Raw genomic sequence first — 23,208 nt, forward strand, 5'->3', positions numbered from 1 at the left:
ATTAGTCATCATACTGTACATCTACTTGTCATCAGGCGAGCAAGTGCATTTCTCCTCCCAGCATGTGAAAATGACCTGGGAACTATTCACGCATTCTTAATATTCATTCAATCATGTCAGTGTGAGGTTGTTTAATAATAGTAATTGTTACAGCGCAGAATGAAAGTTATTGGTGTCAGCGTGCACCTGTAATTGTGTCCTCCTCCCTCTCCTCCTCTCTCTCTCTCTCTCTCTCTCTCTCTCTCTCTCTCTCTCTCTCTCTCTCTCTGTTTCTGCATTGCAGTGTCTGAAGCCGTCAAGAGAGCATATGCACCGTGTGTCACTGCTGGCCTCTGCTGCCTGTCATCTCTCCCCTGTGCACCGGCCACCAGGCAACCCATGGAGTAATACGATACACACTTCCTCTGTCCTCCCGCTTCACCTTCTGAGCTGTTTGTCCCCTGACGCATGCAGAGCCATGAGCTTTACACTGCAACCGACAGCGATGAGAAAGTCGCTGCTTTTCTCTGTGCTTCTAGGATCAGCAAATCTGACTAATATAATATGTTTCTTGATTGTTTATATAGGCTGTAAAATAAAATTTAAAAATAAAAAAAATAAAAAATAAACAAGAGATTACATCTGGGTGCATTTATTCTCCCTTCTTCTTAACAAATGTTTAGATATTCTGTGTATTTTCCTGCTAACCTTCTGCAGTTTTTCCAGCCAGCTGTTCTGTTCTAAATCCCAGTATGTGCATAGATAAAACACAGCTTGTGAATAATGAATGGGATGGCAGATTGTGGCCTCTACTGCCTTAATAGAAACTACATCCAAGTAAAAACAAGTGCCACACTGAAGTTCTCAAAACCACTGCATTTCCCTAAAATTGCAGCGTGTCCTTGACAGAATGACAGGGTGTTTAGTCGCATTCAACTGATGCCTGAGGCGGGGTTTTTTTTATGTCGCGCTCTCCGAGTTTCCACTCAGGTTTAATAAGTTCCTAATGAAAGAGGGCCAGCGGAAGCTGTTTGAGTCAATCTCCCCGTTCACAGTTACAGATCATTGGATGCTCCATTTAGGGTGATTTAAATGTGTGCCATGGGACATATTCCAAAAAGCATTCACACAATGGCTCCCCATTTACTTTCCTCTTTCTTCTCTTCTATTATAGTAATGAAAGCGGGGGTGTCTCAGGCAACAGACAAAAGAAAGCACAATAGTTATACCCCCCCTCCTCCTCCTCTTCATCTCTCCTCTCCTTGGAAATGGCATGATGGTTTCAAGTGTGCACCCCGGTGTCATTGTTAAATAAATATATAAAGCTGCACCCTTAATCGAGTGAGACAAAAACTACCAACTCTGCTGCATTTCTCCACGTTGCACCATATGGAAAAAAAATAACGAGGGAAATGAAGCATCTTCTGTTGTTTCATCAACAATGTGCAGCTGGAATTGATAAGGAAAGGTAGAAAAATGTGGGGAAATTATGTTCTCAGGATCTGCAGGACAATATATTCTGTATATTTCTTAATCATTTGGCAGGGCATGGGTCTTCACATGCAGGGTGTTATCATCCATTAGCTCTCCTGTCTGGACGTGACTTTAGGCTATTTGTGACCAACTGGTTTCAAACCACAGGTGCTTCCTGGCAACACTCCAAGCTTTAGGTCCGTCTAACAGGATTAAAGCAACACTGGATCCAGGACTTTGTGTGTGTCACCTGTTCATACAGGTACATGCAATTAAATAAACAGCTACTGTTCAATGCCATTGGAGCTTGATGTACATTGACGTTATATAAGATAGAAGGCTGAATGGGGTCTCTATTATGTGTCTTTGTAATTCATCTTCAGGTTTTATTCTCAACACAACAAGAGAAACTATGAAATGTTACAACACAAAGTTCATTCTGGAAACATAACATCTGTACATAATTGATATTATGAGTTTAATATAATGCAATAGAAAATACATAAACAAGCCGAGAGAGTAATTCAAGGAAGAATTTGATATTTGGGTAAATTTGCATCTTTGCTTTCTTACCGAGAGTCAGATGAGAAGATTGATACCACCTCTCACGTTTGTACTGTAAATATGAAGCTGGAGCCAGGAGACTGTTAGCTTAGCTTAGCATGAAAACAGGAAACGGGTAGAAACAGCTATAGTCTGGCTCTGTTAGCTATAGCCCCAGGAACATCACTAGGCTGTGAGGCGATTTTGGCACATGGCATCCAGTTTTTCTTCATACATCCGTGCATTGACAGTGATGACAACACTCCAGAAAGTCACTGCACCCAGCCAAGAAATAGTCAGGTGCACACTTGGGTTTTTGTGGGGTTTAAAGTAACAAACAAGCTAGAGGGTAATTGAGACAAAGCTTGATATTATGTAATAATGGCAGCTAATGGAGAAGATTTCTGTAACCAAGGATGAGATGATGCATTAAAAGGGTATGCAGTATGCATTTCAGAGAAATTGGTCTTTGCAACATTGTTTTAGTCATCTTTTGTTAATTGTTTCATCACCAGGAATATCCAGTACAAACCAGCCTCTCAAACGAGCTGACAAAGTGCAGATCAGGCCAAAACATGAGCAAATGGAGACTGTGCCGAATTATTTTAGGGCCAACACATTTGAGTCCAGGTTGATAGAGTGAGATTCAAGTGAATTACCACATCCCCTTGTGGGAATGAACTCACTGTTGTTAAATCAGCACTAATATTTCCTGTGTAGTCATGGCCACTAGAGGACTGGGAATTTACCGCTGAGCCTCAATAAAAAAAATTTAAAAACCCGTCTCTTTAGCCAAGCATGATGCCCGTTCAGAGGTATCCTGATTTGGAGCGGTGGCCTGACAGTCTGGCCAACTTCAGACCCTCAAACAGTGAAATCTTTGATAAAATAACACGAAAAAGCAACAAAAGGAATGCTGTGAAGACCAGAGCATGGTTGGGATGAACAAAAAGGCCACTATGGGTGCCTCATTTGGGAGATCAAGCCCCAAATACCAGATCTGATCCGCATGGATTCCCCTTCACAAACTTGGTCAAGATTCCTGGGATCTTCTCCACAATACAGTTTTCAGTCCATTGTGCACACATAATGAGCATTTATAACCAACCTATAACTGAGACAACTGAGTTTGTTATTTTCTTCTAAAGTCTTCGCATTTTGTGAGAGGAAATAGAAACCATGATGATACTGCAGCTTTGTCGTTTGTGTTATTGAGTGACTTTGGTGTTTTAAAAGGGTCAGAAACTATCAAAACTAACTAACCAATCGAGGAAGCGGTAGCCCAGCAACTCCTGTGTTCTGCGAGGTAAAATTACTGCTTTTGTCAAAGGAGTCTGGTGGCTTTGAAGAGAGCGACATACAGTAACGGTTTCAGTTCCCCGTCGTAAAGATCTGTTTGACAGCAGCTAATCTGTGAAAAATGTTCAGAACAGTCCAACACTGCAGTCTTGACTGAAAAGGAAATGTGGTGGTAAGAAAAAGGTAAAGAGATCCTTGGATTCAGCTTAATAAGGCTGTTGCTTCTCCTTGCAGTATTCTATGTAGCCTACTGTACTCGACACCGGCATTTGTCAACCCAATAAATAAAAATGTTTTTCTTCCTTTTGTACGTGCAAATAAATAGACAAGCCAAACACACCTATTCATTTTCATTTCAGTTCACCCTTAGTATCTAGGTTAGGGTTGGGTTATACATCTGCTCAGAGACCATGACTAAAATATTGATGAGAAGTCGTGCCTACTAGAGGTGCTCAGAATCGAAATGGTAATGTGTGATACGGTCAAAAACTTGAAAAGTGGACCTTGAGTTAAGATCGTTCTTAAAATGTCTTACTCAAAATGACAGAAATAGTGCATTCCATGCAGGTAGTTTATCGTCTCTACCAGTCTGTAATGTCAAAATCGGCAAGACCTGTAATTCCATGAAACTGAGGAAGTATTTCTGAAACCTTTTCCTCTTTTGTCTGACGAAGAAATGATTCCAAGAAAGGAAGGAAGACTAACACCAGAGAGAGGGAAAAAACAGATATGCATGAACTTTTTCTCCCAGAAAGAAAAACCTTCCCAGCACGGTTCGGTCCAGGATGATTTGTTTTTGCCATGAGCTCCACAGCTCACGTGCACTCTCACTCCCACGTGTTCAAGGCTGAACAACAACAAAAAACTCAACGCCGCCGGCATTTACAGCTGGTCCTGCATCCAGGGGAGAGCCACAGCACAGGGGTCCCACATTTGATAGAGCTCTGATCTTGATCTGCCAGGTGGGACGCAGTGTCAACAAAAAGCCACGCGGGAACAGACAGTACGACCTCAAAGATGAATTGTGTGTTTCAGTGGATCGAGTCAGTTTTTCTTATGCATTATTATAAGGTACAAATATGTGTTAGGTGTAAGGTGCTGTAACTGCTCATGCGCCATAATAAACATCCAAATATTCCCTCTGTAGGAGTGGTGGAAGGTAAATAAGCACATTCACTCCAGTACTTCCCTTACAGTTTTGAGATACTTGTACTTAACTTGAGTATTTGCATTTTAAACTTCTACAGAGGCAAATAATGTACTTTTTATCACATTGATTTGACGTCTTTACAATAAAGTAACTCGGCAGAATAAGATTGTACATACAAAACGTATGCTTAAATGATAGGAATTGCATTGGTTTAGATTAAAGTTACCTTAAACTCGGCCAGCTACAACTTTAAAGTACTGCTTACATGTTGATGAAATAATACAATATATAGTAATATAACACAGGGGCATTCTGCCATACTTTTTCCTACTTGGCTGATAATATTTTGCTTGTATTGGAGTATTTTCCATATTATTTCTATAGTATTGCTAGCTTTACTTAAGTAAAAGATAAGATACTTCTTCCACCCCTGCTCTGCTCCGATGAAACTGTACTAATGAAACACTGTAGCATACAGTAAGATTTAGCAAAAGTGAAGCATTGCATTGTGGGATTTTGTCAGGGCACTATATAGTGTAAACATTTTACACTTTCAGACTCTCAAATAAAATGCAGAGGAGTAAATATACTGTTGTGCACTAAGTAATAAATAAGGGGTGATTTCTTTACACGGCCGTTGTCTTAAGCATGCACTGAATTCACAAAGTTCATCTTTAACAGCGCCAATTATTTATGTCTCACACTTATCACATTAAATCATTCCATTCCATTAAATCAATCCACATTATTCCCAAAGTCAGCACATTCCCCGATCCGCCCACTGCCGAGGTGACACAAATAAACAGCCCTGATCTTGATACAGCAGCTCACAGCACGTCTGATCCACAGCGATCTGGTTGCAGCTCAGGGGCCTGTCTGGTTTTAAACGGCAGTAATAGTCGGGATTAACAAGAGCTGGTTTTGTACACCCAGCTACCTGGCAAGCGCCAGATGGGTTTCTGGGTAATCCTAGCTGGGATCAGGGGTAGTCCCAGGGTGGCGGTGTGGGAGTACACTGGAATAATCGCTGCCAAATTAAGACAAAAGAAAATACATCATAAAACGTTGCATAGATGTGAAGAATGTATCCAAATCTGTAAAATAATCCCAAACCAGATGTTTAAAAATGACACCATTATGCATCACCTCATCAGAACGTCACATCAACAAAACACAAGAAGAGGTTCTTCTTGAAAAGTGATTAAATGTTGACCCTTTGAGAGTCTATGTGGAAACATTAAATCATCCATGAAGTCATATTTAAACCCCCCCCTGCAGCTAAACAAGTTTGGCCATTAAGTTTAAATCACAGTAAATATGAGGCCCATAATTTCCTTAAGGCTCCCATGAGCAATGAATCATCCTTGACTCTGACTTAAAGTGCATTTATGAATATGATTAAATCCTCCCTGACCCCTGATGTGATACCAAATATAAAAATGATGACCATCTTTTAGCAGATGCCAAAGGATGAATAAAACAGATGATTGTATCCATATGTTTTGGTGCGAACTCGGAGGTAAAGGCAATTTCATACAACCAAAGAAGCCCCATCTACTGTGACTTTGTCTTTTCAAGAAATACAGCCTTGGTGTTTCTTCGCCTGAAGCCTCCAGGGTGAAAGACTGCACTATGTGGTAAAGTCAGGCTTCAGCTTCCCTCACAATCCGTCCCCATCCATTCAATCCTAAAAGCTTGACTCGAAATGTCCAATGGCCAAGTGGCAGCTTTACGACCTTTCAGGAATAAAAGCTAAAGCAACTAAGTCAGCCCTCCCACAAACATTGGTCCTTTTGAACCCACAAAGGACCTTCACTCTGCAGAGTGTCCCGGAGAGCCAACTCACCTCTGACTACAGAACCATCCCCCCCCTTCCTACATCCATGTCAACAAGGTTGATTTCCTAGAAAGACACTGGTGTGAAATTTCAGATATTTTCATCCACAGAGCAAAGGAAAGTGTAAGAGCAAATGAAACAGAGGTTGTCAACACATTTTATAACTGAAGGAGATTAAATACAGACACACGGAGGGAGAGACAAAGAACTGGAAAATAAAATGTGAAAAGAAAGAGACAGATATCAGGATTCCAGTATTGATCTGAGCTTCTTTTTCTAATCTCCCTGCCCGCTCAGTAACCTCAGCTGGATTGGACATCCAGCCACAGAAAAGCAATTTGACCCCCACAGGTCACTTTTTAGTGACTGCTGACTCCAGCTTGCCATGGTGACAGAAGAATTATGTCTAGACCCCGTTGGGACACGTTAAGAGGCTTGGATTTGTGCCAAGCGCCCTATTGCTTTTCATCATGGGTGCTATAAAGAGGCTGCAGCAGAGAATTATTGCTCTGTTGTTATTTATCTGGGTATTTTATAACTTTTGTGTTCCTGTTTTTAGCCACTTTTGCATCGTGGCACTATGAATGCCAATGCGGATTAGCCGTTTCGTCAGTCTATCCACCACTTTGTCCCAGATTTATTTATCTCCACAACTACTGAATTCATTGCCATGGCATTTTGACATTCATGGTTCCCAGAGGATGAAGCTTAATGGCGTTGGTGTTTCTCTCTTTTCCTCTAGCGCCACCATAGGGTTCACATCTGTGAATTTTGAATGATTTGTCTCGACAACTGGATGGCGAGTGATTCTTGAATTTTATTATAGACATTCTTGTTCCCCTTAGGATGAATTGTATTAACTTAGGTGACCATTTGATTTGACCTCTTACTTAATTCTCAAACATTATACCTGCTAAACATCGGTAGGCTATGTTAGCATTGTCATCATGAGCATTTTAGCGTGCTGACATTAGCTCAAAGCAACGCTGTGCCTTATGCTGCATTCATGTGGTGATGATTGAAAAAAAGATTTCACGTGAACGCCCCCTCAAGTCAGAACAACAACTCGGGAAGTCGGCAAAGATTTTGGTTTATGTCCTTGGGTTGACTGATTGACTGACTGACTAAGCCTGTCTTTGATTTATGTCACATGGTTCCAGGGATATACCTTGCGACGTGCGTCTAATCCCTGACACATAATCCCCAAAGTCTTCCCTCTTTTGTGTGTTTCCTGTCAGCCACCTAAAACAGAAGCTGCAGGCAAAAAACAGGGAGACTGTACAGTGTGTGACAGAAACATGCACAAGAAAAAAGATGCAGTGCACATGCAGCTCCCTCAGGTTTTCCCCCCCTCTGGATGGATCACGGCTTCAATTCAGTCAATCAAGTGTGCAGTGTACTGTCACCACAACAGCACCTTTCCTCAGCTGCAATACAGTGTCTTTTACACCTTTTACTCGGAGAATTTCAGTCTTGGTGGTCGATTGATGCCTCCACATGCCCACAGTGTGTCTCAGCTGTTGAAAAAAAAACACCACATCATGATGCAAATGTATTCAGGGACCAGCTGCTGTGTCAAGATGATTCATTTCTGCAAAAGACATCCTTGAAAGTTTTAATGAACTCACCGATGTTAATAATGGGGACGCCGAGGTAACACAAGTCAAGACGTGTGCGTGGGTGTGTAGGTGTCTTTTTTATATTATATGCGCATGCATTTATGTCTGTTTTGACATTTAGCATTTAAGAAGACTCAGCAGGAGGCATCTGATTAGGCAGCAAGCCATTATCTCATCATGTCAAGCAACACAAATATGCAGCGGGAGCACACACACACACACATGCACACGCACGCACACACACACACACACACACACACACACACACACACACACACACACACACATCCTTTAACACGTACAGAATGTAAACAAATAGATGTAATGGTTTCTGCTGATCACGAAATGACGCAGCAATGATAAACTATTACAACATGTCATGTTCTGATGACCTTTAAATGTAAATGCACAACAAACAGCCACGAGCTGTATTTCCATACACAGTGACGTGTCTTTGACGGAATCTTCTCAAAAAACATGAAGGTGAAATAAAAAATATGCACCAGGCATCCTTTACTGTTATTCTAGCTGCATATAGGCTGTACACGCATTTATTGTATATATGCACATTCATATATTATATATATATTAAAAAACAGCAATTTCAGGACACCTCTTTGATCAGATGTTTTAATCTTGGGTCATAATACATATAAACATGACTACAAACTTCTGCCGCTGACTTAAATAAAGTGGTCTCCACCCAAAATGTCATGACTTCCTTCTGTTTTGTTTTGGAAGTCAGCGTATCAGACGTACAGTACAGCAGAGCATCTGCTGATGATGGCCTCAGGTGGTTCAATCCCACAGCAGGACTGAACCTGCTCTCCACCTCTGAACCAACTCACCACTAATTGATGCAATTACAATGTCAGCAGCTGGCAGACCAAAAGATGGGAATCAAAGTAAATGGATTGTTTTGGTCTGTGTGGGGGAGGAGGAGGAGAGGACTCCCCCCTCTCTCTGAAGGCCTCATTTGCTGATTCAGGCACGAATAGGGAGGAGAACATTTAGATGGAAGTCATTATATAATCCAATATTTACATTTAGCTCTGTTTTTGGTCTGTTTTTGGTCTTCATCTACTCCTGAGAGAAATAGCTGACTCTTTAGCTGCTAAATGCTCTACATTTACCAACTAGTCGCTAACTTTGCCTGTCTGCCGTTTGGTGCTGGGCAGGTAGAGAATATTGACCAAATATCAACATTGGTATTGGCCTCAAATATCCAGTACCCTATCTGTGGGGCTATATTGTGGGAATTTAGTGCACAGTGAGGGTTTTATAGAGCATTTTCACTAAAAGACAGTTGTCTGCTGCTTTCGACACAAAGCAAGAGCGGCGAGAATGAACCAAAACATTAAAATTGTGGGCCGAAGAAACCAAAACAATGAGCTAAAAAGATGCTTCGTAGAGGAACTGGGAAAATGAGGGACCCCTTGTACATGCACATACAATACAGTACAGTATAATTACAGTCCTATGATTAATATACAAATATAATAATTATATAATTAAGGAGGACAAACTTTGTCAGCCCAAATCTTACTGAGAAATGTTTGCAGATATTTTGGCTCAGTATTTTAACATTGTAACCATTTCTTAGGCCCAAACCTAAACCATCAAAGTGTTCCTTAATTCACTTCCATTAAGTACAAGTAAAGCATTGAATGTTCTGTACAGTGCTTAGATTTATTATTCAGTGTTACAAAAATGTACAATTTGTATAAACATTATTATTATAGTAAATGAAACTTAACTTCTGTGGCCACGAGGAGAATGCACTTGGGATTACTGTTTCCATGGCAATTAAAAGTAATATCAATTGGAGCTCCATCACCAATGAACTCTGTTTCTTTTCACATCATTTACAAGAGAAAAGTCCCTCTGTCCAACACAAACACAAACATGTGGAATAAATATTTCAGGGAAGCATCAGCGGAACAAAAACAGCTAATACCATAAGTGGGGGAGAATCTGTGTGAAGAATTATTTTATATAATATAGGGACCTAATGGATTCACACGTGTTCATATATTAGTCCTATACAGTTAACAGGGAAATGTCTTGCTAACATTCTAGAAGGGTAGAAAAGCACTTAGTGAAGACTAACTGCTATCAAGGTTCCCTTTAAATCTATACCTTGAGCTTTCGAGGGGCAGCTGCAGGAGTTCAGAACAAAGAATATGTCAATACTGCTTCAATTATTATGAGCAAATCCATTTCTCCTGACCCTCCGGCCGTGTGTAATTCTTGTTTTGTTGGCACAAATCGTTCTCCCATTAAAAGGGCCCATTAAAGTGTCTCAACAGTGGATAAATCTCCTCATGTCCACAGCGTGAGTTCATCTCTTTCTGTTTCTGTTGTGCTTCACCATCTTCTTCCTCTTCAGGATCATCTCATAAAGTTTCTCCAGACCTGGCTGGAGTCCCTGACCGTCCACGGCGCTGCAGCTTTGCACGTGATGCAGCGTGTACATGCTCAGTTCATGGACGGAAAGCAGCTTCTCCACCTCGCTGACAGACAAGGCTGAATCCTGGTCCTGCTTGTTGGCCAGGATGAGCACAGGGACCCCCTGGTTCTCTGAGGTGCGGGTGATCTTGTGGAGCTCCACTTTGGCCTCCTCCATCCGCTCCAGCTCAGTGGAGTCCACCACGAACACCATCCCGTCTGTCCGCCGGGTGTAAGACTTCCACAGTGGGCGCAGCTTCTCCTGGCCGCCCACATCCCACACCTGGAAGTTTATGGTCCGAGACGGCCCCACAGCCACCTTGATCTTCTCCGTGTTGAAGCCCTTGGTGGGGATGGTCTTCACAAACTCCTTCAGTTTGAGCCTGTACAGCAGAGAGGTTTTACCGGCCGAGTCGAGCCCGATAACCACCACGTGCAGAGACTGGAAGTTTGGCAGGAACGACGTGTTGGGAGCCATATCAGTCAGCTGGTTCCCCATGATTGCAGCCAGCAATTCACACCTACTTTGGTAAGGTGACAGATTCCTGATTGAATCCTTTTTCAGTGGAGTGGCATTTGCTCCTCAGAGGCCAATGGGATCAGATGGTGCCGGAGACCCTATCCAAACAAACACAGAGTTAACATTTAATGAGAAGACAATGGGGGCTTCAGCAATGTGTGTTTGCAATCTGCTATTTCACAATCTCATCTGAAGAATTTACTTGATAGTGATGATTATCATTGGAGGCAAATGCCAAAGTGCTTGATGTAATTTCATCCTATCAACACAGAATTACCTGCTGTGTTCACACCTGAGATTTATCACTTGACTTTAAGACAACATCGTTTATTTAATCATTGGCTGCACACTTCAGTAACTCATTCTTCCACATTACAGGGTCACACAACAGCTAATTGGGTGGCTGAGGTTATCTGGAGCCTAAATCCTCTTAACACTGCTAAACCTGAAAAGGATTTTCTTGGGGCAGATTGATTTCAATGCAGTGGATGGATAATATGTCCATGAGGACTGCTGCAGCAGCACTAATCCAGTTGTTGTTGTTGTTGTTGTTGTTGTTTTTGTTGTTGACATCCTGATACCCATCAAACAGCTGCCTTTGACCAGAATACAGACATTGCGTGTTTGCAGGAATATATCTATTATTTACTCGTGATGAGCCCTAAAATTCTGATGCTATATATTATAAGAGCATCATTCAATGATGATATTGTTTATAGAGAGAAACATGTTTGTTGTCATGTTTGTTGAATCGATGTTTTTAATTGCTTGACTGTATTTTAAATGATTCTGTTGGGAATAAAGCCACCTTAGTTTTCTTCCTCTCCTGCACCATGCCATATTTATATTGCACGTTATTGACAGATGTTCCATTTGTGTGCAAACACAAATAAATGAAGCAACTTCAAAATATCCTACAGAGAGCCTGTGATGTTAACTTTAAGGGATGACCAGATCCAAATGAGAGCTACTTAGCTATATAAGAATGCATGCAGGTTACACACAAGAACAAAAATCACCAGCGTGGGAAACTGTTCTCCTCCATGCATGTTTAAAAAAAAAAAATCATATTCATACCTTTTTAAATGTGCGGCGAAAACATCATCCGCACGCAATAAACACGTCCATGGTAAACAGATTAGGTTCGTCCCAGCGGTCACATCCGCTCCCGTTCTCCTCCAGCAGAACTGAGGAGCTCCGTCCGTGGAGGCACGAGAGCACACAGCACCTAAAGCCCTGGTGACGTCACGGCCACCTGGACGGCTGCTCCGCGCCCCCTGCCGGTACAGTGGGGAGCTGCACGGTCTGTGGTGAAAAACCACACTGTAAGCCCTTGATGTAAATTAACATATCAAATCTGACAGTATCTTACTGTTTTAATGTTCTACAGGATCATACTGTAAATGGCAATGCATTCTGGGAGAAAATAATAATATTACAGCACTATCTGCGAATGTTACAGATTACAGGTATTTACATGTTAACACCAATGCATCTTGGGAAAATAAAGGAAAAGGCGGGAACTACACTCCAGCCGGTATATTACTGTAAATTCAAATAATACAGTAAGAAACTGTCTGTTATACATTAAAATACCTTAACATTTAAAAACCTGTATCCTTACTGTAAATAAACAGTAGTTTACTGGCGAAGCTGCTGCCGGTATATTACTGTAAATTTACAGTGAAAAGTTTTACAGTGGCGCCCGGATCGCTCAGTTGGTAGAGCGGGCGCCCATATATAGAGGTTTACTCCTCGATGCAGCGGGCCAGGGTTCGACCTCGACCTGCAGCCCTTTGCTGCATGTCATTCCCCCCTCTCTCTATCCCCTTTCATTTCTTCAGCTGTCCTGTCAATAAAGGCCTAAAAATGCCCGAAAAATAATCTTAACATTTTTTTTTTTTACAGTGATTTGAGTGACAATCAGAGGTGGAGGAAGGAAGCAGGGTTTTCCCTACCATTATAAGTCTGGTGCAGCACCCGAGCCATTTTTGTCAGCACCTGTAAGCTGAATGAATGTGAAATATAGCAATAAAAAGTGCCAAAATTGTTGAAAAACAATCAAACTAACTAAAAGACTGTTCTCAGATCTAATGATTGTAGTTGGACTTCTTCAGCAAGTAAAAGTAGCAATACTACAAAGGAAAAACATTTTGTTACAGGTAAAAGTCCTGCATTTAAAATGTTACTTAAGTAAAAGTAGGCTACGAAAGTATTAGCATCAAAATATAGTTAGAGTATCAAAAATATTGTACTTCTCATTTTGCAGAAGGCTCCTTTCAGAGCAATATATACATAATATTACTGGATTATAGTTATTGATGCATTCATGGCTTCACATCAATGTTGCAGCTGGTGGTCCAGTATAAAGTAGCAGAAAATAGACACACAAGTATTATCAGCAAAGTATGTAAAATACATTCATGTAATTTGCTTTAATTAAGACAAGTATGCTACATCTTACAGTATATGCCAGAGCTTTATTGTCACTCTAACAAAGCTTTGGCTCCACCCTGTGGAGTACTTCAAGAACTGCAGAAAAATGTGGGTCTTATTGTAGATTATTTACTTTTTTCTGTACTATAATGAAAGAAAAAAAACAAACATTCTGATCTGTGCTGACGTAACACTGAAATAATAATGACTAAACTGTTTTCTATCAAAGTGGACACAACACCACTCTTTGATTAGATTTTAATCTGCAGTTTAATCGTGGAAGAAGTACTCATATCCTTTACTTAAAGCTATAGTCCGTAGTTTCTCGTTGCTAGTAGCCAAGGAGGACATGTACCCTGTTTCCACCAAGGCATTTTAAGAGCTGGTTCAGAGCCGGTACCTAATCTCCAAAAACCAGTTATTCGAGTTTCGACAGCCAAAGAACTGGCTCTTGGCCAGGAAAACTGGTTCCAGAGCGGCACCAACTCTTTGCTGGTCTTGAACCAGTCTTGAATCACAATATTTCTTACTTCAGGGCCTCGGGGCGGGGTTATCGTGACAAACGACACCAACGAAAGTGTTGTGATGTTCCCCGGTGGGGACAAAATGTATCCCCCCCCTCACAGTTATCAATGCTTCTTCACCAATAGACCATATACAGTCATGTGAACAAATTAGGACACCCATGCTAAAGTTTACTAAAAAGAGGAATAAAAAAATCATCGTTAGGAAATTGATCTTAATGCCTTAATTAAAAAAATTAGGAAAAATCCAATCTTTATTTCTTTTTCTTTGTGAATGAGTAATGTATCGTAAATAAATAAATGTTCTTCCATAAATACAGGGGGCATAAGTACTGTAAGTACACCCCTATGTTAAATTCCCATAGAGGCAGGCTGATTTTTCTTTTTAAAGGCCAGTTATTTCATGGATCCAGGATACTATGATCCTGATAAAGTTCCCTTGGCCTTTGGAATTAAAATAGCCCCACATCATCACATACCCTTCACCATACCTAGAGATTGGCATGGTTTTATTTCAGTTAGCCTAATAGCTGGTTTGACATTGAGAGATGATTTTATGGAAAGTACCCCATGCCAATCTCTAGGTATGGTGAAGGGGATGTGATGATGTGGGGCTATTTTAAGTTCACAAAGAAAATTGGTGTCCTTAAAGATTGGATTTTTCCTCATTTTTTTTAATTAAGGCATTAAGATCATTTTTCAAAAGATGATTTTTTTTATTCCTCTTTTTAGTCAACTTTAGCATGGGTGTCCTAATTTTGTCACATGACTGTATTATATACCTAAAATAGAAGTATTTTAAACTAAGTAAAAAGCTGTAACGTGAATATAGAATGATAAAATCAGAGCAGGAGTTGATGGTTGTATTAACCACTACAGAGCTCCGGGAGCGGCTCCCAGCGACAGTTGTTCAGTTAGCTTTGTAGCAACTCATTTGGCAATGGCTTGAATGTAACAGACATTCATTAATATCAAAAAGTTACACACTAAAGCATTAAGTAAAATAAATACCATAATGTAAAAATACTTAGTTGTGTTCATTTGTCATTTGAGTGTTGCAGAACATAAATAGAAGTTGTGACATAGCTGGATACATAATGGTAGTTTCAGTGAGGAGGTCATCATGGGTTACAGTATAAACAGGGAAGTGTATTGCGTGTCTGTGTACACACCGTTAGGACTTTTCTCCACACAGTGGAAAAAGGCTCCTCGTGTTATCTTCGTCAGGAATTGCAGCAGCGATTAATTCAGTTCCAACGCAATGAGGATCCATTTAATTCACAATTTACTACAGTCTAAAATGTACCAGCAAACACAAACAGAATCGAAACGCCACAGTTTATTTTAAAATTATCAGAGATCCTATTTACACATTATATGGCATCATGCCCAAAAATTAGTTGAAGAAAAAAATACACATTTTCAAACTAAAATACACAGTTTTACATTTTGAATTTAAGAAATTGTGCTTGTTTCACAAACTTTCATGAGATTATTTTGCCTGTTATACAGATTTACAGGTGGATCTGGAACAAATAAGAGCAAAAAAATTAAGTGTACCTGAATCATCTATATATTTAAATTACAACATTGTAGTGATTGATTAAAGTATAAGGTATGCTAAAACAACATACAGAATAAAATCGGTGGTGGAATGTAACTACATTTACTTATTTGTTACTTTTTTGTTGCTAATACTTGTTCTTCTAATCAAGTAAAATGTTGAATTCAGGACTTTGTAACAGAGTATTTCTACTTAGTTTTTCTTAAGTTAAAGACATGAATCACATGCATTTCTTACAGTAGTTATCCTTCACAAAGTCACATCCCACACAGAAGAGGAAAAGGGTGCAATGCGCCCAGAATATTCATCATTTCACACTCCCACTTTGGCGTTTTTCGTTTTGATTTCATCATCTGACAGGATGTGGGGTTGTTGAATTGGTGCCACAGTCAATATACTCAAATGCGCTCAAGGAAAGCTGCTCCGTGTGAGAGAGATATGAAATATTCATTGTCATTCTGGTGGAAAAAAGGACAAAAAAACATTATGAGAGACAGTGGGAGCCAGCATGTTTTTATAACATTTTAAAGCAGCGGCTGGATCAAATGACTGTGTGTAATGTAAACTGTTTTAGTGTATTTCAGCTCTTTGTTTTGGTTTTCCAACCTACAAAAAGAGCCTGATGTTTTTCTCAAGGGTTGGTTGAGACCAAAAAAGAGCTAAAAAGACAGAAATACGACTCCACATGAATGCTAATTACTCTGCTTCCACTGAAGGGTAAGGCATGGCTCGACTCAACTTTTTTTTGGGGGGGGTTTTCCATTTGCAAAAGTTGTGGATAGTACCTGGTACTTTTTTTGGTATCACCTCGGTTGAGGTTCCAAGCGAGCTGAGCCGATACAAGAAGGTTGAGTTAAAACACTGCAGACCACTGATTGGTCAGAGAGAACCGTCACTAGCTCGACACAGGACATCCCGCACAAACCAGCCATTTTTAAATAGCCAAACTACCGCCTGTAGCCAATACAGTACAAGCTGACTAGGGGTACCTCCCTCAGCAAACACTGACAGCTTCTGTTGTACGTATTTACACTTTGCCAAAAAGCATCTGCCAAATGAATGTTATGTAATATTTAGTAGTTGTAGTGAGCAGTCACATGGTTACTGCAGTCTGCCTCACAAGAGGTTTGATGTCATTAATCTTGAGTTTGAATGTGACGCATTGAGATGCTTGTGAGGAAACTCTTGACCACACTTGAGGTACAAAAGCAGCTGGTCACCAGCAGCAATGTTTTCTCTGAGTGTAAACAAAACACAAGTGAAAATTAAAAAGCCACATTTGTTTTTGTGGTTAAATTCCACTCGTCTTTGAGTGGATTCTAAAAACAGAAAGGAACCTTAAAAGAACATTTCAGATTAAAAGATGTGAGCCTTTTCTTACAGTTGTGGTTTATGACCATGCCTTTTAACACCCTGTGGGTTTGAGATATGCTGTGAAGTGGCTACCTCTTCCGTAGATTTTCAGATTGAGACTGACACTTACTGCAGCTCCAGAAATAACGTGCGAATCTTGATAGAGCTCGACTTGCAGTAAGAGCTGAAAGAGATAAAAAGCCGTTGATGTGTGGACATATTCAGATGTATAAACAACAACGATGGACGTAGTATTTTATCATTTTATGACACAATATTTCTGACTTACTTTAAGCCATTATCGGTAATAAGCAGGTCAATTTCAATGGTGTACTGCAAAAGAACGAGGGGTGAGAAATGATTGCATGGCAAATACATCAACAGCATATTTTGAATGTGATTCCTCCTGTGTCAAACTCACAGATTTCTTTGAGCGGGATTGAATGGCAGTCATGTTAGATATGTTGGTTTTACCCACAACTGCGTTTAACACCAGACCCTGAACGTCGAACTTGACAATCTGAACCGGGACAAAGTTCTCGTTGGACATGCTGATGAGATTCTAGGAGAGGAAACACACACACACACACACACACGCGCACACACGCACACGCACGTGCGTGCACACACACACACACACACACACACACATACAGCTCGTGAGGTGCAACCATCACACCTTTCCATCATTAAAAAGTCTCAGGGAACTTTGTCCTTCACCTAACTACAGCAGCTATCTACAGATTGTCATGTGAATGCAATTCAGACAGTTCTGTGTGGACGGTGTTGTGTGTGTGGTGGCTCAGGAAGTTCAGTGGCAAACAGATATGTAACCATTTATAGTTCATGTATATATAGAGGTCATCAGTGACCACCCACTTTTTGAACGGCTCCAGTTCCGGAAGTGATTTTCCCCAGTTCAGTTGCTCCATTGGCGTTCCAGAAAATGCTCATACAAATAGTTTTAAGCCTGGAACCAATCCATACAGCTACAAGATGAAGCGTGACCATAACACATGACATTTGATTCGACTCAAAATGGGTTTTTTTGTTTAAAAACAGCACCAAAAAGGAAGAGGTACAAGACTGTGTACAGAAACAATCACAGACTTAAGTGGTAGCACCTCGCTAGCCGTTCGCAAGTATGGTAAACATTTCCATGGTAACAGCTCGGTCGACCAATCAGAGACGTCGCTGTTACGCTTAGTGTTGTGGGTAGTGTAGTACTTCTCCATGACATCATGAATAAAACATGTTTTTCTTAAAACAATGGTTTAGACATTATGGCTAATAATCAAAATCCTTAAGAAGAAAATGAATGGGATTTTCACTTCCGGAACCACACTGTTACCACATATACAGTAGAAAACTAATAAATTGGTATTTTTGGCTTTGTAGGGCAGAGTACTGCACTGTAGTTCTTTAAGTTACTGTACCATAGACATAAAAACAATCCCTGCACATGCCTATACTTCCTCCGTAAAGTAATTTTAATACAAAAAAAGAGGTGGCACAGATTCACACATAACTGGCTGCCCTGCCTTAGTGTTCCTATTACTCACGGTGACCTCCATTTCAATTGTATTCGGGTTGAAATAGACCATGACTGACAGCACAGACACAGGCGTCAGGATGACACTCCGGGGGAAGAGGAAGAAGAGGATCAGACAGCAAAGGAAGAGACACACAGCCATGGAGATGCACATGTACAGCTTCCTGAAATGCAATACGATCAAGCTAAATTGTAAATGACAGTCTGCAACCTTTACGAACATGTGCATGTGCAAGAGACATAAACATGCTGACACTGTGTATGAAAAAAATCTGTTTGCATACAATTATATTTAAACTGTGCAAATCCACAAACACACATATATCCCTTACGTGCGTCTGGGTTTCAGCCTCACATCATTACACGGTATTACAGCAACTAGCTGGTCTTCATGGCCTATGAATGCAAAACAAAAAGACAGAAGGAAATAATGTCCTTCCAATGCTTTGTTTTTACCAGAAACATGATGTAAAAGTGTGGCTAAACAGAGGCAACTGCACATAAGAGTTTGTACTTTCCATATGACTTAGTTCCCTGAGTTGTTACAATGTGAAATGAAATAGTTATCTGAGGATGAGGGGCTCAGTTAGCAGCCTATGTTGAGGCACTGAAGGTGCTTAAAATGCAGTCAAAAGATATGTTTTTTTCAAGGCAGAAAACCAACCTCTGGGGATTCGCCCGGTGCCGCGACATGTGGGGCAGGTGTCTGCCGTCGAGAGTCCAGCAATGGCACCGTACGGAGGGAACTGCTTCAGTGTTCTCACCTCCTCCATCAGATCAGGTCCTTCTGTAGATTTGCTGTTTTTTACTGCTATAACCATGATACCTTTATCAAAAGAAAAAGTCCAGTCTAAAGAAGAAGAACAAAGGAAGAACAATGCTGTAATGCACTTAAAACTCACACTCATCAAATAGCCTAATTACAGTATGTAGACCTATAGTGCAGCATTAAGAAATGTCCTAATTCTAGTCCTTCCTGAAACGCTTTGGGGAGTTAGCAGAGTATTGTGTCTTGACCTATAATGCCAGCCTTCATAACAAACCTTGTGGTAAATACATTTTTTACTTCCCGATGGTGATTCCGATACCTGAACTTGCATTTCGGCTGATACCGAGTACCGATAAGTGTATATATATTATATTATATTTAATTTACATATACTGTATATTTATATGATATTATTATTATTTTACAGCTGTATACTACTAACCTGTATAGATGTGGTATGATTACTATCATTGTTGTATGGCCTGACTCAGGTTAAAGGGGAACTATGCAGTTTTTTTAGCATCATTTACCTTAACTGAACAGCTTCAGAGTCATTGGAATGGTTATATGACTTTTTTTCCCGGTTGAATGGTGGTCGTCTCGCTCCCTTCTAGCGCCTGTAAGTGGAAAAACCACCCTTGCAACTTTCGGCAGGCGAGCCGCCGGCCTCAGCGTCAGGAAGTATCACGTGATATCAGGTCTCGCGATGTAACAAATTGCTTCACGGCACTGCACACATACGCCCATTCAGGAACCGGCTAACAAGGTAGCGATGGAGTTTTTCACACTATCGTCATGGCTGAGCCGGCTAAAAAAAGAAGCAGAAAGCTAGGAAAGCATTGTCGGAGGAACAGAGAAAGAGGAAACGGCAGACTGACCGAGCGAGGAGTCAGACTTGAGTAAACATCAGACTTGCATTTTCAGAATGGCGAGAACTTAGACAAACAGAATCCTGCAAATCCGATGCTGACTTGGCGTTCTTGCTGTTGCACTTGTAAGTATCTTTGGGATAAATTCAGTTTAATCTTTGTATTTCTTGTTATCGTGACATCAGGATGTTTGTTATTGACTGTAAAGGTTTTTATTATGATCGCTGTCTGTTACGGGCTTACTAGCTTGCTTACTAGCTGTCTACCTCAGTGGACATGGCTCCGTGCGTTCGCCGGCTTCTACGAAATCAAATGCACATGACCAGAGGGAGAAGATGGGAGAGGGGGAGAGTCGCCAAGGAGTTTCTACAACAGTGTTGCCAAATATCTATTCCGAAGCTGTAGGGGGAGCTCTATAGAGAAACCTGCGAGCAAAAAGCACGAAAACAGCAAAGAAATTGCCAAAACTACATAGCGCCCCTTTAAACCCTTTGTAACCATAAACAGATACACACAGAGAATGAATGCCATCACATTTTCCTTCATTATCTAGTTTGACAGTCAGTCATAACTGAAAAAAGAACACAAATAATCTAATTTAAAGTGTGGTTAATTTTGTCAAAGCTAAAGTCAATTACATGGATTGGTGTATTGACTCGCGTATTCGCTGATACAAACTTTTTAGGCAGTATTGGAGGTGTTTCTGACATGATATTGTATCGTCGTGATCAGAACAACTCCAGAGGAGAGTAAATTGTGACCTTGCAGCTAAAAAGTGCTTGTCATTAGAAAAGAATGTGTGTTTGATGTGGGAGAACAGGCAACAGATACTGGTATATATGTGTCAATTACAAAGTAGCCATGTTGGGAGACTTTGTTTTAGAGTTATGTGACAGAATTCCTCTACAACAACCTTTAAATGGCCAATAAAGCTCATTATTGTGTCAGGATGTGAGCAGGGTCCGCAGTGTGATAGTGACAGAAAAACACCTTCAGACAGTGACATTATTTTATGATGCTATTGCAAATTCAAAGTGTGATTAAACTTCTTTAATTTTTTTTTTCAATTAAATATATTCTCTTAGATATCCTGGATTTTGGCTTTTAATAGTCAAATGTACATTAGCTTTCAGTATCACCAGTGTTGTCATGTCTCCTCTTGGATTAAATAGATATATGCAGGGTTTTTGCCAGCATTTATTTCTTGCAATGATGCAATAATAAGCACTTACTGTGTAATGTTCCAAATGTCACTGGAGACTGAATCATTCTGCTTTCACAATGTGTTTAAATTGTGAAACCTGAGCCAAAGCTGTATAAAAACTGTTCTACATTTCAGAGCAACCCATATGTAACAAAAAATACAGTCACATTAGTTTATTTTTTATTTAGTCATCTGCAGCTACACACTAAACCTATATAACCTATGGTATGTACAGTATATATACATACATACCAGCTACACAGCAGCTACATTCCATAGTTTTATATAGGTATATATTATATAGGTATAGTGTAGCTGCAGATGACTTAATAACAAATAAACAAATGTCACTAAGTGTATAAATATATATATATATATATTAGAGCTGCAAAGATTAATCGATTAATCGATTAGTTGTCAACTCTTAAATTAATCGCCAACTATTTTGATAATTGATTAGTCGGTTTGAGTAATGTTTTAAGGAAAAAGTAAAAATTATTTGATTCCAGCTTCTTAAATGTGAATATTTTCTAGTTTCTTCTCTCCTCTGTGACAGTAAACTGAATATCTTTGAGTTGTGGACAAAACAAGACATTTGAGGAAGTCATCTGGGGCTTTTGGGAAACACTGATCCACATTTTTCACCATTTTCTGACATTTTAGAGACCAAACAACTAATCGATCAATCGAGAAAAAAATCAACAGATTAATCGACTATGAAAATAATCGTTAGTTGCAGCCCTAATATATATATATATATATATATATATATATATATATATATATATATATATATATATATATATATACATATACACACACTGTATATGTAGTATATAGTGTACACATTTTAATAAAAATAGCCTTATTTTGAAATTTGAACTCAACAGATTGACAGATAGATTTGGACTCCCTCCACTTGTTCCAATGAAGAAGCTGAACTGGTTTGTTTTGTTTGGTTATGTTGCACTGAAGCTCCACAAACACACAGTGAGGCAAAAAAAAAGTAAAATGTCACAGTTGGATTATTATTCTGCAGTAGTTGAAGGTAACTCAGTATATTTACTTTATACTTCTTGAAGATTTTACAAACAGATAAAATTATCTTATAAAATATGACGCATTACTATTAATTTGACTACCCATCATCCTCAAACGTCAGAATGAACTCCACCACGACCAGCTACAACAGTAGGCCTACACTTACACATTAATGCATCAGTAACAATAATCCAATAATATAATATAACTCACAGGGACATTTTTCTCTGCATTATAGTCATTGCTACAGTACTACGGTGACATTTCCAATAGCCTACATTACTTTTACTTATAATGCAGTATTTTTATATTGCGGTTTTGCTATTTAAATACACAAAGGATGTGAATATTTCCTCCACCTGTTATTCTGTGTTCAAATATCAATTTGAGTGAATAGCAGGATCGTAATCGTTTTTGGTCGGTAGCATTTATATTAGAAACATGAATTGTAGCCTACTGTTTAATTAGCATTACAGCTGACATTTCTCACATCTTAAGACAATATTAAGGAAGGTTCACTCAGAAGGAAACTGTGGTTTCGACTTTAGAGATCATTTATTACTAAAGTTACTTGGAGGACATATTTTCGTATCTTGAAAGCTTTTTAAGGTTTTTATGCTGCTGTGTGAAACACATGAGTGAAATGAGCACTCACCTCAAAACACGACTCCAGTGTGAAGACTAAACTGCTCCACCGCTGGCTTCCTTATACTTTAAGTCTTGTTCTAAAGTGAGAGTGCCGACAAACTCTGCAAAACAAAACTGCAAAACTGCAAAAGTAGGAGGAACACTTCCTTGTTCTTGAGGTGACAGATCAGTTCAGGCTGCAGATCACATGTGTTGCTGTTCATTAACTCTCCTTTCTTTATAGGCTAGCCTACAACCTTTATGCAACACATATTTACGGACAATTTAAAATGAATGCAACTAACACAAATGTAAGACGTGTTATAGTTTAGGCCATTTAAAAAAAAATAAATCTCATTTATTATACCATGGGCGGATGAACCTAATAATTGCTGTTGGGC

General features: G+C 39.8%; 2 protein-coding genes across 6 annotated transcripts; both read right to left on the bottom strand.

Annotated features, from left to right (window-relative positions):
• Positions 1–9,955: 9,955 nt before the first annotated feature.
• Positions 9,956–22,922, bottom strand: arl4d (ADP-ribosylation factor-like 4D). Of its 2 annotated transcripts, none has more exons than XM_078279233.1 (3): positions 22,836–22,922; positions 11,946–12,173; positions 9,956–10,966 (listed from the first exon to the last, which is right to left on the bottom strand). In XM_078279233.1, exon 3 carries the CDS (start codon positions 10,845–10,847, stop codon positions 10,242–10,244), a length of 606 nt encoding a protein of 201 aa, XP_078135359.1. In that variant the 5' UTR covers positions 10,848–10,966; positions 11,946–12,173; positions 22,836–22,922; the 3' UTR covers positions 9,956–10,241. The 2 variants fall into 2 exon arrangements, with proteins under 2 accessions (XP_078135359.1, XP_078135360.1); XM_078279234.1 differs by lacking the exon at positions 22,836–22,922 and adding an exon at positions 12,827–14,328.
• Positions 15,153–22,928, bottom strand: tmem106a (transmembrane protein 106A). 4 transcript variants are annotated; one of them, XR_013503730.1, is made up of 9 exons: positions 22,836–22,927; positions 18,962–19,147; positions 18,630–18,693; positions 18,308–18,461; positions 17,167–17,307; positions 17,035–17,078; positions 16,876–16,929; positions 15,630–15,850; positions 15,153–15,354 (listed from the first exon to the last, which is right to left on the bottom strand). XR_013503730.1 is itself a non-coding variant. In XM_078279231.1 (9 exons), the coding sequence occupies exons 3-9, from the start codon at positions 19,116–19,118 to the stop codon at positions 15,742–15,744; spliced, it is 723 nt and encodes a 240-aa protein (XP_078135357.1). In that variant the 5' UTR covers positions 19,119–19,147; positions 19,597–19,874; positions 22,836–22,928; the 3' UTR covers positions 15,153–15,741. The 4 variants fall into 4 exon arrangements, 3 of the variants coding, with proteins under 3 accessions (XP_078135357.1, XP_078135356.1, XP_078135358.1); XM_078279231.1 differs by adding an exon at positions 19,597–19,874 and having other exon boundaries at positions 15,153–15,850; positions 22,836–22,928; XM_078279230.1 differs by having other exon boundaries at positions 15,153–15,850.
• Positions 22,929–23,208: the final 280 nt, after the last annotated feature.

The sequence above is a fragment of the Sander vitreus genome, chromosome 21, assembly GCF_031162955.1.
Source record: "Sander vitreus isolate 19-12246 chromosome 21, sanVit1, whole genome shotgun sequence".
Classification (NCBI taxonomy): domain Eukaryota; kingdom Metazoa; phylum Chordata; class Actinopteri; order Perciformes; family Percidae; genus Sander; species Sander vitreus.

What these genes read in the sequence shown, in the direction of transcription:
- arl4d (XM_078279233.1), bottom strand. Translation starts at nt 10,847, where the DNA reads ATGGGGAACCAGCTGACTGATATGGCTCCCAACACGTCGTTCCTGCCA.
- tmem106a (XM_078279231.1), bottom strand. Translation starts at nt 19,118, where the DNA reads ATGGTTATAGCAGTAAAAAACAGCAAATCTACAGAAGGACCTGATCTG. An exon ending in AGGCTGAAACCCAGACGCAC is followed by an intron (nt 18,462 to 18,629) that starts GTAAGGGATATA and finishes ATTGCATTTCAG; the next exon opens with GAAGCTGTACATGTGCATCT. An exon ending in ATTACCGATAATGGCTTAAA is followed by an intron (nt 16,930 to 17,034) that starts GTAAGTCAGAAA and finishes TATCTCTTTCAG; the next exon opens with CTCTTACTGCAAGTCGAGCT.